The sequence below is a fragment of the Aethalodelphis obliquidens genome, unplaced genomic scaffold (assembly GCF_003676395.1).
Source record: "Aethalodelphis obliquidens isolate GAN/ISIS:26980383/991018 unplaced genomic scaffold, ASM367639v1 scaffold1, whole genome shotgun sequence".
NCBI classification, from domain to species: domain Eukaryota; kingdom Metazoa; phylum Chordata; class Mammalia; order Artiodactyla; family Delphinidae; genus Aethalodelphis; species Aethalodelphis obliquidens.
In genome coordinates this window covers 59,788,270-59,805,811 of record NW_020837945.1, presented here as the reverse complement: position 1 = coordinate 59,805,811, position 17,542 = coordinate 59,788,270, and the positions used below count along the sequence as shown (strand labels likewise).

The following is a 17,542-nucleotide window of genomic DNA, read 5'->3' as shown; positions in this document are numbered from 1 at the left end:
GAACTTTGACCTAAAATACGATCATTTTGAGAAAACTTAGGAATGGAATATATTGGGAGCATGACACCAAAACTCAATCAAGTGACATTGTTATCTCAACAGTTTGTAGTTGTGGTTGACAGAGTAAAGAATAACATTAAAATCTAAAATCTTTCCATGGTCTTGAAGACTCTCTCTGGCTTCTCTCCTCTTACTGTTCCCAATATACTTGACTCTAGTCTCACTCACTTCCTTACTATTCCTCCAACATGCCAAACTCAGCCCCGCCTGAGGACCTTTGTCCTTGCTGATCCTGATACCTGAGCCTTCTTCCTCCACATATCCACAGGGCATAATTTCTTGTACTCCCTTCAGATTTTTCCTTAAATATCACCTTACAGAGAGACCTTCCCCAGCCTCCCTATATTAAATAGATTGTAGCAGAATGTCTTGGTCAGTTTGGGTTGCTATAAGAAAATTACCATAGCCTGGGTGGCTTAAATAACAACAATGTATTTCTCACAGTTCTGGAGGCTGGAAGTCCAAGATCAAGGTGTCACCGGGTTCGGTTCCTGATGTGGGCTTTCTTCTTGGTTGTGTCCTCACATGACAGAGAGAATGATCACCTCTCTCATGTCTTTTCTTCTAAGGGCAGTGATCTCATCCATGAGGGATCTATCCTCATGACCTAATTACCTCCCAAAGGCCCCACCTTCAAATACCATCACATCAGGGATTAGGGCTTCAACATGAATTGTAGGGGGACACACACATTCAGTCCACAGTACAGAGTAACCTCTGCCATCTCTCTGGCCCCCTCCTTACCCTACTTTACTATTATTTTTTTAATATGTTACAATTTTATTTGTCAATTATACCTCAATAAAGCTGAACAAATAAGGAAAAACAATATAGTTCTTCTAATGAGTCCAAGAAATAATGCATTTGACGTACTTAACGTAGGACCTGACAAACAGTAGCTACAAGAAGCTAGCAATTATTAAGCACTTTCCATACCCCACTAACTGTGTTCTCAGAGTGTTACATGCTCTCTCTATATTAAAGACTTTAATCCTTACCACACCCTTCAAGGTACGTACTTTTATTATCCCCATTTTACAAATGAAAAACTGAGGTTTAGAAAGACTAAGTAACTTTCCCCAGTTACAGAAATGCTAAGTGGGGGAATCTGCGCTCCCATCCATTATGCTCTTCTGTGATCTGGAATAATAAAGCACACAGTAAATATCATAGTAAGAGGGGAATAATACCTACCATCTAGCCAAGGAAATATAGAGTTCTAGAACAGAGAGGCCCAGGGAAGAGTTCCTAGAGAAAGATGCATCTAAACTCAAACCTAGACCGGGCAAGGGAGGTGACTAGATTAACAGTGAGTGAAGTACCCTACTTGCTTTTTCTTCATAATATTTATCACCACCTAATTTTATTTATAAATATAAATAGATATTAATTTATAATAGTTCCTCATAAATAAATAATATTCCTCAAGGTCAGGAACTTTGTCCCTTTAGTTTATTATATCCCCAGTGCCTAGAACAGAGCCTCAATAAATACTTACTAAATGAAAGAGGAACAGTAGAAGTTTTGAATATGGTGGCAGTTTTAAATTTTGAAAAGATACGTATCACATATATGTGATAAAACCAAAGCTTTAACTTTATTGTGGCAAGTTCTTACCCTTCAGTGAAACTTTTAAATGGTTGATTTTCTTTGGCAGAGCAAGAATATGATCCTGGACCAAGCCTTTAAGTATATAACAGAACTGAAAAGGCAAAACGATGAACTCCTGCTTAATGGAGGAAACAATGAACAAGGTAAAGATTTTAAGATTCTTACTTTCTGTTGTTTTTTCAATGTTCAGGCCTTTGTGTCACAGTGCAACTTATATTAGGATACAGAAGGCTTTTTTGCCCCAGTTCATTAAGATCATGCATTGGGTGGGCCTGTGAGAATAGTGTTGCAAATAAATTCAACCTAGTTGACCTCTTTTCCCCCTTCTTTGAGCAACTCTAACCTTGTAGGCATACACAATTTTGATTTTTTACTCTTCTTGTACTTCGTGTTTGCTAAACTCATGATGCAAATAATACTGGATCATGATGCAAATAATACTGGATTTCCTTCCTTCCAGGTGGATCTTCCAGCTAGGGGAATCCCATAAGAGGATGCAGCGGGAGTCCTGCTCAGTGTAACTTAAAACAGATAAAGATACGCCTGTGCCAGGACTTAACTAGGAGTTAACTCTGAAGGCCAAAACATTCAGTTCATAATTGTTCATACTGCATATAATGTGTGCGTGAGACTGCCTGGTCATTTAATAACATTTGATTTTTAGAGGTGACTTTTTTATGCTATCAGATGAGTTCTCTTTTCCCATTTGCATTGGAGAGAAGGTTTCCTTGTAACAGCTAAAAAGAAAAATGAGAATCTCCTGTGACAACTCAGTAGGTCACCTTAAAAGGAGACAAACCTCAGAATTTGCTGATGTGGGAGCAATGCTGGGCTGTGTTTATTGTAAGAAGTGCTGGAAAGCACATCCAGAAGGTCGGCAGTCTGAATTCTTGTTTACTTTCAGTTAGCTGACAACTTACCCCTCCCCTCAGTCAGCTGTCTTTTATGGTCCAGGTCCTGTTTTATGATGCTGTCAGGCAATTAGATACATAATCAATATTTGGTAACCATTTTGAGGCACCCACAAAAGGGATAGTAAGGCTAGAGTGATGTATAGACTTTTCTAATGAGGACTCCTCTGGTTTCACAGTCCAGCATCTGAGGCAATCGAGTTACCCTAGGGAAAAGGGAAACTTGAAGAAATACAAGTTGCAGGCGGTTCAGGAAGAGCTGAACAGCCAGGCCAGGGGTTGGGGCAGCACCCGAGGCCCCTTAAGTCCTACCGTGTTGTCATCGCGGTCATGATCCTTTCTTTGGTTCTGTTTTGTATCTGCTCTCTCTTCTTTTCCCAGCAGCTTCCTCCGCATACTCACTGTCCACATGACAGTCTTGCACAGTGGCCACAGCAGTGCTCTTGGGAGTCAGGCCCACCTGGGTTTGAGCCTTGACTTCCTTTGCTCACTCAGTACCTTTGGCCAGTTACTTAACCTCTCCAAGTGTCAGTTTCCCTGTCTTAAAATGAGGATAATCATAGCATCTATCTAGTCGACTTTAGGCAAATTATATAGCTACTCTGAACCTGTTTCTTACAGCTAAAAGTGATGATGACAAAGGTGTTTGTCCCATCTCGTGGTTGTTATGAGGATTAAAAGAGATAACACAGGTAAAGCACTTAAAGCGCAGCACAAGAGTAAATGCTTGATAAGTGTTACCTGTTGTTGTTGTTGTTATTATTATTATCGTTAAATGAGACAGTGAATGAAAAGCGCCAGGCATAGAGTAAGTGCACAATAAGTGAGAACCATCTTCTTTATTATTTGGTCCATGATAATTGTCCTTTAATTTCTAATGTCCATAGCACATTGGCATCTTTCTTCTGTGGCTCTTTCTTTAAATAGCTGAGAAAAACAATCTGATAGTCTCAGCTCCTCCTTGTTGGAACAGAGCTTGTTACTTCAGGCTACCTCATAAGGTACTGGCCTTGAGGATCGGCTGCCTTTGGCGGAGGGAATGGGGGAGAATACCTACTATGGCACGGCAGGTGGGGATGTACAGGGTCACAGAGCATACTTACCAACAGCCAAGGCTGACCCTTAGTATCCGTGGTTGAGGCTGTCTCCTTTAAAACAGTGTAGGGCATCACGGACATCTTCATTACTCACCAGCATACACACATTGGCCCTACCAAGGAAAAAGTGGTCCTTGCTTCAGCACTCTCCCATCTTACTTCTTACATGTTCTGCTTGGTCTCTGTCGTTTCAAAGGGTAAGATAGAAACCAGTTTAAAGCCATTTATAAAAGAGACTGTCGGGAGTTCCCTGGTGGCCTAGTGGTTAGGATTCTGGGCTTTCGCTGCCGTGGTCCCAGGTTAAGTCCCTTGTTGGGGAACTGAGATCCTGAAAGTCGTGCAGAGGGGCCAAAAAAAAGAAAAAAAAAAAAAAACTCTCTGTTACCACCATAAAGTAATGTTAGTTATTGCAACATTTAAATGCTATTATATTGATATTCAGTGTTATTTTCCTAGCATGTTACCATGACATCAGTATGTCTTTCCTTGCTGCCCTATTTTGAATTTTGGAATTTTGAGATTTCTACATTATGAGTAATTTCTGACCTTTGAATTGTTGACCTTTAAAGATACATACTTTTCAAAGGATTAGGATAGAGATTTGAGACACCATTCTAAAAAGAAGAAAGAACTTATATTAGAAAAGAGCTGAAGATTCTCAATTGAGGTATTTAGAATGCTAAAATTAGTATTCAGTAGTTTAGTATACAGCTGTTTCTTAAATTATTATAAATATTGACACTTAGAGGTAATTTTTTCATTTTTGTTTTTGATATTGTAGCTGAAGAAATTAAAAAGCTACGTAAGCAACTGGAAGAAATTCAAAAAGAAAATGGCCGATATATTGAATTACTGAAAGCAAATGACATATGTTTATATGATGACCCCACAATCCACTGGAAAGGAAATCTTAAAAACTCAAAGGTCTCTGTTGTTATTCCCAGTGACCAGGTTCAAAAGAATATCATTGTTTATTCCAGCGGGAGTCAGCCTGGTGGAAATAGCCAGGGAACAGCTGTTCAGGGGATAACCTTTAACGTTGGGCATAATTTACAGAAGCAAACTGCCAATGTGGTACCAGTACAGAGGACTTGCAATCTTGTGACTCCTGTGTCTATTTCTGGAGTTTACCCTTCTGAAAACAAGCCATGGCATCAGACCACGGTTTCTGCATTGGCTGCCAACCAGCCTGTTCCTCTTTGTCTTCCTGCTACCATTTCTGCTCAAAATATTCTTGAGATTTCCACCTCCGAAAGCGAGTCGAGTGTGCTTGGTGCCAGCAGTGGCTCACTGATGACTGTCCCTGTCGGGCCTGTACCACCCCAGCATCATTCATTGCACACATGTCTAAAGGATCAAAATTCTTCTGAAAATAAGAATGGGCAAGAGAGCCCCAAATTATTGAAGAAAACAGTCCCTTGTGCCACAAGCATCTCCCCCAGCTGCTCAGCAACTGCCACTAAAGGACACCAAGGAAGCAAGTCCTGCCTGGGCATACAGGAGTGCAGAGGTGACTTTCAAACCACCTCTGTTGTTTCCGTTACCACGACAGTCTGCTCCCAGCCTCCAAGATCTGCAGGTGATTCTTGTCCAGCGAGCATTAGCAAGGGTGCAGACTTGACAAGTGTTACTGCGGTGGTGGCCCCGTCTGCCCCTGGAGGAGAGGAGACCACCACCCCTGTGAGCACCCTTTCTGCAAACCCTGTGGACAGTGGTTGGACTCTTTCTTGTTCTTTGCCTTCTTCAGCTGTTAGTGCTTCAGATTTGAAAAACATTAATAGCCTTACCCGAATTTCCTCAGCTGGAAACACGCAGACGACGTGGACTACTTTGCAACTGGCGGGAAACACTATTCAGCCCTTAAGCCAGACACCATCTTCTGCTGTGACTCCGGTATTAAATGAGTCTGGTACTAGCCCCACCACGGCCAACCACAGTAGATGTGTGGCTACAGGCGTCAACTTGAATAATTCCTTTCCAGCAGATGGGCAGCCAGTTGAGCAAGTAGTTGTAACCTTGCCTTCTTGTCCATCTTTACCTATGCAGTCACTGATTGCCCAGCCACAAGTTAAATCTCAGCCTCCAAAAAGTATCCTTCCATTGAATTCAGCAATGCAAGTGATTCAGATGGCTCAGCCAGTTGGGTCTGCTGTTAACGCAGCTCCTGCTAATCAAAACGTTATCATTCTTCAGCCCCCCAGCACCACCCCGTGCCCAGCAATGATGAGGGCAGAGGTTCCCAACCAAACAGTAGGTCAACAGATAGTAATCATACAGGCAACTAATCAGAACCCTTTGCCACTCCTCTCCGCTCCACCTCCTGGTTCTGTTCGACTCCCTGTCAATGGAGCCAGTGCTATCATAGGGTCTAACAATTCAGTGCAAAATGTTTCGGCCCCACAGAGTTTTGGAGGAAAGCACCTTGTCCACATATTACCAAGACCTTCATCTTTATCAGCATCTAATTCAACACAGACTTTTTCTGTAACCATGTCAAACCAACAACAGCCTCAAACGATTTCTTTAAATGGACAGCTCTTTGCTTTGCAGCCTGTGATGTCTTCATCAGGAACTACAAGTCAAACCCCTATGCAAATTATTCAACCCACCACCAGCGAAGATCCAAATACCAATGTTGCCCTGAATACATTTGGCGCTTTGGCCAGCCTCAATCAAAGCATATCGCAGATGGCTGGGCAAAGCTGTGTACAACTGTCTGTTAGCCAGCCTGCCAATCCTCAAACTGCTGCAAATAGTCAAACCACCCCAGCTAACTGTGTTGCATTAACAACAGCTGTAGCATCTCCCATGACAACGGAGAATTCAGCCACACTACCCAGTACGTATAATCTAGTGACCACTCCCTCAATGAACACTGTAGCTTGTTTTCCTAACCTGAAGCCCAAAAGGCTGAATAAGAAGCCGAGTGTCAAGAAACACGTAGCCACTAATAAGTCAGCCTGCACCCTGAATCCAGCCAGAGACGTGGGTAAGTTAGACTGCCCCAGCACCGAAGGCTCCACAGAGCCATCGTGTAATGATGGACTTCTGGACAGCCTCCCCGGTGTGTTACCATCGGTCACTATGTCCCAGGTAAATAGTGTAAGTGTTTCTGGCTCACATTCTTTGGATGTTCTGAATTCTGAATCAGTGATACCTGAGTCCATACCCAAATCTAAGTCAGCAGAAGAGTCTAGCTCATCCTCCCAAGAATCCGTAACAAGTGAACATTTTACAATGGCCCCAGCAAAATCCAAAGATTCTCTCCCCGTTTTGCAACGAGAGACATCTCAGGATAAGCCAGCAGCTAGTTTGGCATTGCCAGCTGCTGCCAAATCCTGCACTGCAGCCAACTTGTTGATCTCGTCTGCGAACGATCCCCACGTTGTGGTTTCTCAGGTTTCTGATTTGTCGTCTGCCACGAGCACTGCAAGTACTGACTGTGTTTCTGAGGTAGAAGTCATTGCTGAACCTTGCAGGGCTGAGCAAGGTTCATCAGCTACAGTGCACACCACAGGTCTCTTAAAGGGGCAGGGTTTAACTGCACTGCTCTCTGGTCTTGCTAAAGAAAAAGACCCTCAGAAATCACCTCTTTCAGTCCAGGTGGACCATCCTGACTTTTCTTCAGAAAATTCTAAAATAGTCCATTCAAGTGTTGATTTACATCCCAAACAGGAGCTATTACTGATGAGCAGTGAGGACAGAGATCCAGGACAGCATCATTCCTGCATCTCTGATCAGGAGGTTATTAATGGTTCTTTGCTCACCAGTAGGCAGGCTGACTCCCCCATGTCAACCAGCTCTGGCAGTAGTCGTAGTTTCTCAGTTGCATCCATGCTTCCTGAAACAACTAGAGAGGATGTCACCAGCAGTGCAACGACTAATACGTGTGACAGCTGTACCTTTGTAGAGCAAACTGATATAGTTGCTCTTGCAGCAAGAGCTATTTTTGACCAGGAGAACCTTGAGAAGGGAAGAGCTGGCGCCCAGGCTGATATAAGGGAAGTTCCTTCAAAGCCTTCCGAAGCATCCTCTTTAGAGGGAGACCAGCCTTTCAAAACCCAGATATCTAAAGAGAATGGCCCAGGGCAGGCAGAAGCGACACCAAATGAATTTAATTCTCAGGAGTCAATTGAAGCAACTGTGGGTCGGCCCCTTGAAAAACCAAGTTGTTCTATAGGGATGAAAACATCAAATGCCTCTTTACAGGTTTCGACTTCTCAGGCGCCAAGCATCACCAGTTTAAGTGTGAACAATCTTATCCATCAGAGCAGCATCAGCCATCCTCTGGTCAGCTGCGCTGGTTTAGCCCAGACTTCAGAGCCAACAGCTGTTCCTGCCACGGTTAATCTGACGGTTTCATCTAGCTCCTATGGCAGTCAGCCTCCTGGCCCATCTCTGATGACCGAATACTCCCAAGAACAGCTCAGTACTATGGCCGGTACCATACCAAATCCACAGATTCAAGAGCCACTCTTAAAGCCAAGTCACGAAAGCCGTAAAAACTCTGCTAAGCGTGCTGTCCAAGATGACCTTTTACTCTCTTCAGCTAAACGTCAAAAGCATTGTCAGCCGGCTCCCCTCCGGCTTGAAGGTCTGTCCCTGATGAGCCGAACTCCAGACAGCATTTCCGATCAAACTCAAATGATGGTTAGTCAGATCCCTCCCAACTCGTCAAACTCAGTTGTGCCTATTAGCAACCCAGCACATGGAGACGGCCTTACGCGGTTATTCCCACCTGGTAACAACTTTGTGGCCCCTGCGTTGAGGCAAACTGAGGTTCAGTGCAATTCGCAGCCTTCCGTGGCTGAGCAGCAGCAAACGCAGGCCAGCCAACATCTGCAGGCCCTGCAGCAGCATGTGCCAGCTCAGGGGGCGCCTCACCTGCATAGTAACCATCTCTACTTGAAGCAGCAGCAGCAGCAGGCGGGGCAGTTAAGAGAGAGGCATCACTTATACCAGCTGCAGCATCACGCACCTCATGCGGAGAGCTCTGTCCACGCTCAGCCCCACGTCCACCAACAGAGAACCCTGCAACAGGAAGTCCAGATGCAGAAAAAGAGGACTCTTGTCCAGGGCACTCAGGCCTCTCAGCTTCCTCTACAACCCAAGCACCATGGAACTGACCAATCCCGACCCAAGAGCGGTCAGCCACACCCCCACCATCAGCAGATGCAGCAACAGATGCAGCAACACTTTGGAAGCTCCCAGCCAGAGAAGAGCCGTGAAAATCCTTCCACAAGCCGCAGTCACCATAACCATCTCAGTCAAGACATCATGCACCAGCAGGAGGTGGGGAGCCGGCAGCAAGGTGCGGGGCTTTCTTCTGAACACGTATCTGGGCATAATCCAATGCAGAGGCTTCTGACATCAAGAGGCATAGAGCAGCAAATGGTGTCCCAACCGAGTATCGTGACGAGACCTTCAGACATGACTTGTACTCCACACAGGCCAGAGAGAAATAGAGTTTCAAGTTACTCTGCGGAGGCACTCATTGGAAAGACATCTTCCAACTCAGAGCAGAGAATGGGTATATCGATTCAGGGTTCCAGAATTTCAGATCAGCTTGAAATGAGAAGCTACCTTGATGTTCCCAGAAATAAGAGTTTGGCCATTCATAATATGCAGGGTCGTGTGGACCATACTGTTACCTCAGATATCCGCCTTTCTGACTGTCAGACATTTAAGCCAAGCGGAGCCAGTCAGCAGCCCCAGAGTAATTTTGAAGTACAGTCTTCAAGAAATAATGAAATAGGTAACCCTGTGTCATCCTTGAGGAGTATGCAGTCCCAGGCCTTTCGAATTAGTCAAAACCCTGGTCCACCACCAATTGACCGCCAAAAGAGATTACCTTACCCACCAGTTCAGAGCATCCCAACAGGAAATGCTGTCCCACCAAGGGACAGTGAAAATACATGTCACCAAAGTTTCATGCAGAGTTTACTTGCCCCTCACCTGGGTGATCAGGTCATTGGGAGCCAGAGATCACTGCCAGAGCATCAGAGGAATACACAGTGTGGTCCCTCCTCTGCAATCGAATATAATTGTCCCCCAACTCATGAAAGTGTCCATATTAGAAGAGAGAGTGAGAGTCAGAATAGGGAGAGTTGTGACATGTCCCTGGGTGCAATTAACACCAGGAACAGCACTTTGAATATTCCGTTTTCGAGTTCTTCTTCCTCAGGAGATATTCAAGGTCGAAACACAAGTCCCAACGTTTCTGTACAGAAGTCCAATCCCATGAGGATTACTGACAGTCACGGGACCAAGGGCCACATGAACCCTCCAGTCACAACCAACATGCATGGGGTTGCAAGGCCAGGTTTGCTGCATCCGTCTGTGTCTCACGGAAATGCTGACCAAGGGCCTCCTGTACGTCAAACTAGTTCTTCAGTTCCCCAGCGATCAAGGCATCCCTTGCAGGACAGCAGTGGTTCCAAAATTCGTCAACCTGAAAGGAATCGCTCTGGAAACCAAAGACACAGTAATGTCTTTGATCCAAGTCTTCCCCATCTTCCTCTGTCTACTAGTGGCAGTATGATTCTCGGACGCCAACAACCCGCTACAGAAAAGAGAGGAAGTATTGTTCGTTTCATGCCCGATGGCCCACAAGTACCTAATGATAATTCAGCGCCTGACCAGCATACACTATCACAAAATTTTGGTTTTCCGTTTATTCCTGAGGGTGGCATGAATCCACCAATAAATGCGAATACTTCTTTCATTCCACAGGTTACTCAGCCTAGTGCCACTCGAACTCCAGCCCTCATCCCTGTAGATCCCCAAAATACTCTCCCCTCCTTCTATCCCCCGTACTCTCCTGCTCATCCTACACTGTCCAATGATATTTCAATCCCCTATTTTTCTAATCAAATGTTCTCGAATCCTAGCACAGAGAAGGTAAACAGTGGAAGTTTGAATAACCGATTTGGATCAATTTTATCTCCTCCCAGACCTGTTGGTTTTGCTCAACCAAGTTTTCCTCTTCTCCCTGACATGCCCCCAATGCACATGACCAACTCTCACTTATCCAATTTTAATATGACATCTTTGTTTCCAGAAATAGCTACAGCTCTCCCTGACGGCTCAGCAATGTCACCTTTGCTTACGATAGCAAACTCCTCTGCCTCGGACTCTTCCAAGCAGTCCTCAAACAGACCTGCCCACAACATAAGCCATATTTTAGGTCATGATTGCAGTTCAGCTGTTTAAATACTGACTGACTGTACATAAATGTAATGGGTGAGATTACAAATGTATTTGTGTGTGTATTTACACGTGTGCACAGGAAGAGAGAGAGTGTGTGAGTGTATCTCCTTGTGTTTGTATAATCAATTGTCAGTTATCTTCTGAATGTAGGGAAGCCGTGTCAGAGATGAGGCAAATACTGGGTCGTCGAAAACAAATTATCTTTCAGTTTTAACTGCATGGTGTACTTTTTAAATTTTCCAAGCAGATTTACATTTTCAAGTTTGATCTGTAATCAGACATTCCCTAGATATTAATCGGCTGGAAGTTGAGGGAGATCATCTTGGTGTGTCCTGGGTGGTAGGAAGGAACCTAGATTTTAAACTTGATTGTTGATAATTTGTAAAATAGTTGAGCTGATTGAGTTGCTTTCCAAAAATACAGACAGTTTGATGTAACACAATGGCTCATAACCAAGTACGGGCCAGTGTCAGCATCTAGAACAGTTTCTTACCCATGGCAGGTGTTGAATTAATGTAGAATGAATGTCCATGATTCAAGTCAAGCAGTTAGCAAATAAATGAGTTGTTTAATCAACCTGTGTTCCCAAGGTTTGGTTTAGGTAGAGGCTTCTTTCTTAATTATAACAATTCATAAGTTATATGAATGTCATGTCTTGTTCTCCAAATTAGGGAGCCATGTTATCCTTTAATGTGCCAAGATCCTGTAAAAGCAAAGGTCTTCCTTAAACAAGTAGCCTTAAAAGTGGAAAGCTAAAAAGCAGAGTACATAGATGTTCTCCATTTTGTACTTGCATTTTGCATCAGGCCACAAGGATAAAAGCAGTTGTATTGTGGAGTTTTGCATGTGTTCAGTTAAAGATTGTTTGATCCATTGAGTTTCGTTGTAGAATTCTCTTCTATTTATTTGATCTTGAAATAAGTTCTTTTATATTTGTTTAATCATTAGGGACTGATCAGTAAATAGCGTGTTTGGAATCTACACAGTTATTTGAGCCTTACTTTTAAAATATTTCTGAACAGAGTCTTAAGCTCTGTCAGTATTTTCATTACTGATATTTATATTTAAAATATGGCATTGTATATTGCATTATTACCCTTCATAGTAGAATTACAATGAGAAGATGAATTTGTTCATTATTTTTCCTGATGATAGATGTGAAATGGTGCTTCAAAACCTTGTCTTTGCATATGTCCATGTGTGTGAGCGTGTGTGTACTCGGACATAGATTTTAAAGTATAAACTGGCTCTTTAAAAATAGGCCTGCCATCTGAAAATGAGGAATTGGGACCTGAGACCTGCTGAAGTGTAGAAGAACTTGATGTAGCGTTTTTTAAAAGCCCCGCTGAAGTTAATAATGAATTTTAAAAATATATTCAAAATTCATGAATTGAATTTTGAAAATTTAATTAAAAATTAAGAAAACATATGTACTCACATTCTCAAGCCCATTAATTTTCATTGTTGTTATAGTCTGCCAAAAATGGGATGGAGTGGGAGATATAAACTGTTCTGTCTACTCTGTTAGCAAAGTGAACCCACGGACCAGAATTTTGTGTTTTTTTTCCTTAAAAAAACCTCCTAAGGCTTGGTTAGAGCAGTTAACTCCAGTGAATACCTCTATTAAAGACTCCGCAAAAGGGTCATCTGTGCCTCTTCAACTGTTCTCACCAAATTTTCCCGTCTCTTCCTGCTGCCAGCTGAAGCAGCCTCCTGGGGGCAAAAAAAATAAGAAAAATGTATTTTCTCCCTTCAAAACGCTCGCGGGGAGGAATAGGAGGGCATCGTGAATTAGTTACTTAAACAAGACAGCAGATAAACACAGTAGTCAATTGAGAAAAAATATGTGAGGTTTATAATTTAAAAAAAAAACTAACTGGGGCTTCCCTGGTGACGCAGTGGTTGAGGGTCCGCCTGCCGATGCAGGGGACGCGGGTTCGTGCCGCGGTCCGGGAGGATCCCACGTTCCGCGGAGCGGCTGGGCCCATGAGCCATGGCCGCTGAGCCTGTGCGTCTGGAGCCTGTGCTCAACAACGGGAGAGGCCACAACAGTGAGAGGCCCGCATACCGCAAAAAAAAAAAAAAAAGAAAAAAAAAAACTAACTGAGTTTTAAGCTTTAACATTCAAGTTTTTCTTTGTTCTTGAAAGGTCCAGTCTGCTAATTGCAGGGACTGGTTTCAATGTGTTCAGCTATTCATTCTCCCTCCCTCCCTTCCTCCCTCTCTCTTTCTTACCTTGTCTTTCTCTCTCTGTCTCCCCCTCCTCCTCCTGTACCCGCCAACACACACACAGTGGCTGTTGAGTTCTGAAGAACTGGGGACTGTTAGAATTGGAACTAAGGTAACAGGCTAAGAAGCAGCTCGATTTGAACATTCAGTGGAAAGGCCCCAAGCCTGGTACTTGCAGATATTTCTCTGTTGCCTCGATTGTATTTTTCTGCTCAGCTCTGTTCAGAGGTAGCATTTACATTCCTCAGAGCTTTCATTCCAGGAATATAACACTTTGATCCCGAAAGAGTCTCTACCCCCTAAGTAAGGCTTATTTGACCATTGGAGGAAAGATATGACCATCTGCAAATAATTTGGCTCCTGCTTACATGTAGCTCTAATTATCTTACAGACATGTATGTATGTAAGAGATCATTTTATACACAAACTCAATTCTGAAAGTGTTCAGAGCACAGTAATCTTACTTGATTTATAAGCACGAGTATATGAGGTTTTTTTTGTTTTTTTTTGTGTTTTTTTTTTTGCGTTACGCGGGCCTCTCACTGTTGTGACCTCTCCCATTGCGGAGCACAGGCTCCGGACGCGCAGGCCCAGCGGCCATGGCTCACGGACCCAGCCGCTCCGGGGCACGTGGGATCCTCCCAGACTGGGGCACGGAACCCGTGTCCCCTGCATCGGCAGGCGGACTCTCAACCACTGCGCCACCAGGGAAGCCCGAGTATATGAGATTTACCAGCAGTATTAAGTATTTGATAATTAGAGCTACATGATCTGGGGGAGGAAATTTATTATTTAATATCTAACGAGCTCTGGATATAATTTTGGCAAAGGAATGGCAGAGAACATAGTCAATTTTTGTTATAGTAAATTTAATGTTATTCATGGCTTTCTAATATATGTCTATAGAGTGTAAATCCATTTCCACAGATAAATTTGTAATTTCTAGAAATACTAACAGGTAGGAGTCATAAGTGAGAGTCATTGATTAAATTGTTTCTCTCTCTTGTAGTGTTATTGATCCCATAGAATCAGTTTCAGAAAGTGGTTGATTCCTCTAGACATTTTACACAGCAACTTATGATGAGGTGAAAATTTTCAGATTTCTCATCATGTAAAAACTTCTAATGTGTCAATCATGGATAAAAGAAATCAACTTTGATGTCATTTCTTTTTTTTTTTTTTTTTTTTTGGTACATACAGATTGTTTCGGGGTGTTTTATACTGCTCCAGGAAGTTTATTTTTATTTTAAGACCTTTGGGGTGTACCAGAGGTGGCACCCTTTTTCTAAGTAAGGAATGCAAATTCCAGAGTGATCATGCTTTATAAAATGTAATGTATCAGAACTTTGGGAAGAGAAGGACGAGGAAGGAATGTTCTTTTTCAGTGATTTTCAGTCACATATCAGGGTGAACTGCAATGAGGATCAACTTTTAAAAATCAGGCTTCTTAATATACAAAATTATTTAAACATTTTAAAGATAATTCATTTGCCTTGCTCTTGCCTTCTAACATTGGCCATTTCATGGAGAGGCTAAGACTTATACTCCAAAAAAATGTAGAAATACATTTTAATGGGAGTGAAGTTTTTAAAATTTGAGAAAGGGTAAAGACTTACTAATATGCATCTTCTTAGCTTTATCCTTCCTTTGATACATGAGTACTTAGGCTCTTATTTTCTTCCGTCTGCTCCATGTCAAACAGGTGGCAGGGAATCTGGTCATTTCCTCAGAAGGATGATTACTCCTCTGCCTTGAAACATTTATTGAGTCCAGTGTCTATTGGATCGGTGTGTGATAGGGACTCATACTTCCAAATCAGTGATTCCCAAATGCCTGCCTTTGGAAACCATTATATCTCCTATTCTATTAAGGGGCAACAAGAATTTCTCAAAACAAAAGTAGTTCACGACCGACTGAAAATGTTTAATGTGCCATATAGTTCTGTCCCTTGTTTGGGAGAGTTTTTTTTGTTTCCCCCCATGGAGGAGTAAAGAAAGGGCAAATGTGGTACCAAAATCAGACGGCTTTGGGTTGATATCCTTCGGAACCTGGAAGTCGTTGTTCTAATTCTGTTGTCTCTCTAAATCTGCCTTTGCCCAGAGATAACGACCTATGGCTGTGTACTTCCAGAGGGCAATAATAAATGATGATTTTATGATACCTTTATGCAAATTAATGGCCAGAAATTAGTTTCTTCTCCAATACCTTTTTGGCTGAAGGATACCATTTCTCCTTCCTCCAGAGTTCAACAGAAAAGGGTCCTTTTTTTACTTAACAATATCCTCCCTGCATTCTACACTTCCTGTGTGAACCTAAGAGTGTTTCTACTAGAGTCTGGGGGGGACATAAGGTTCAGATTGAGGCCATCCAGGTGTTCTGGGAAGAAGTGTTGAGGAACTTCTTGGACACAGAGCTTCTAGTTGTGCCCCCATGCCACTACCCTGAGACTGCACTTTACCTGCAACTGTGCCTCTGGTCCTAGGACCAGCCATTGGAACATACTGCTCACTCACTCCTCTGTTACAGCAAAGGACCGGCCGGGATGGTCCATGCTGTGTAATCAAACACCTAGACGACAAGTACAGCTGATGTTTCTCACTGTTGCCTTATCATTCTCTGAGCCATCTTTAAAGCCGATCTTGTAAAACACTTAGTAATTAGATGCAAGACTCCTTTTAAACTCAGAGCTTGTATGTGGTGGCCATTCAACATTCTTCTTTCTAGATTTGCACAAACCCTGTCAACTGTAATCATTTTCTGGCACATGCCTGTGTTCAGATGCTTCATAAACATGAGCCAACCTGGGTTGAAAATATTGGGGATAGTATCCAAATTGGTGTTATTTTGAATGACCGCATAACCTGTCACTAGGGATCTCATGAGACGTAGAAGACAACTCTTCATTTGTTAACACTTTTTTGAAAAGATGATTAATTTTTTCCCCTCAGTTGTGTGTACAGCTATACACCATAGGAACTTAAAGTTTACTCCATGTCAGTCCCCTCTTCACTTTTCTGGACCTCTGTTCCTCCATCCCCTAAGTCTTAAAACCGTTTTTCATCTGTGAGGCACTGGACATGACTATATTGGTAACTTTTAGGGGGAGTTGAACTGTTGATCTTCCAAGAAGAAAGGGACCAGACAGTGTTGCTTAAAATGCTGCAGTTGTGTTACTGTGAAGAAAAGATTTGCTTCCACTTTCAACAGATTATATATATATATATATATATATATATATATATATATATACACACACATACACACACACACACACACACATATATATTCATTTCAGTAAAAGTGGGTGGAAAAATCTGAGAACATAGTTACCTTCACAAATTATTTATAGATACACTGGGTGAGAAGCTTACTGTAGGGCAGTCACCAGAAAAAAATCTAACTGTAGTGCTTTCAGTAGTGTATGTAATATTTGTAACTATTCTCACGCCAGCAATATCTGCTGTGCACTGTGTCCTATTACTGTAAATTACCTGGTTTATAATTCTAATGGGAACTAATTTGTTTTGTAATAGAATCCAGAGCAGATATGTATAATATGGTCAGGATTGTCCTACAGTTGTAAATAAGAATAGGTCCTGTTTATTTTGACATCTTTTTACAAATGCATTGTATTAGGGTGTGAATATTCTGAACCATGCTCTTGTTTAAAGTTTTGAAATTTTTATTGGTAAATGTAACATTTTAATGGTTGTAATAATTATTTGTATAGATATGAATATAGTATTTTATTTAAGAAAATAAACTTTGCATTTTTGCATTGTGAATTCTGCCTTTTCTCATCATTGCCCGTGCCGCTTCAAACCTGGTATTAAAATGATTTGTCTTACATACTGAAGATTCATGTTCAGGTAATCTTTAAATTTTGCCAAAATGTCTGAAAATGATACCATGACACATTTCCCATGGGGTTGTGTTTCTGATCAACGAGTCAACCTCAGATAAATCATAATTATGATCAGTGCTGTATTTTTGGAGTAAACTGTACACCTCTATATTTATTGTAAAAAGCAGAATTTCAGATCTGGAGAGAATTGATAGATGATTCAATTTAAACTCTCCTTGTGTATTTGTAGTGGCAGAAACTGAAGCACAAAACTTTGGGACAAGAATTAGGTCTTTCATTACAACTACCCACATCAACTTGTCACATCTCACAAGCATGAAGTTTGAGGGGAAAAGATAGGTTGCCGAGGATCTTGTGCAGTATAAAGCTATGTAAAGTTTAAATACCTTTAAATCAAACAATTTATTCTTTGGGGATAGCCTACAGATGTGGGAAAAATTACAAATTGAGGGGAAATTCCCCGGCAGTCCAGTGGTTAGGACTCTGCACTTTCACTGCTGAGGGCCTAGGTTTGATCCCTGGTCAGAGAACTAAGATTCCACAAGCCACATGGTGTGGCC

General features: G+C 42.3%; 1 protein-coding gene across 3 annotated transcripts in view; it reads left to right on the top strand.

Moving 5' to 3' along the window:
- Positions 1-12,543, top strand: part of USF3 (upstream transcription factor family member 3) — a 43,933-nt gene extending 31,390 nt beyond the window's left edge. For all 3 annotated transcript variants that reach the window (XM_027104955.1, XM_027104938.1, XM_027104947.1), the window contains 2 exons: positions 1,718-1,814; positions 4,461-12,543. In XM_027104955.1, the coding sequence (XP_026960756.1) occupies positions 1,718-1,814; positions 4,461-10,891 (6,528 nt within the window). In that variant the 3' untranslated portion in view covers positions 10,892-12,543. The remainder of the gene's footprint in view (positions 1-1,717; positions 1,815-4,460) is intronic.
- Positions 12,544-17,542: the final 4,999 nt, after the last annotated feature.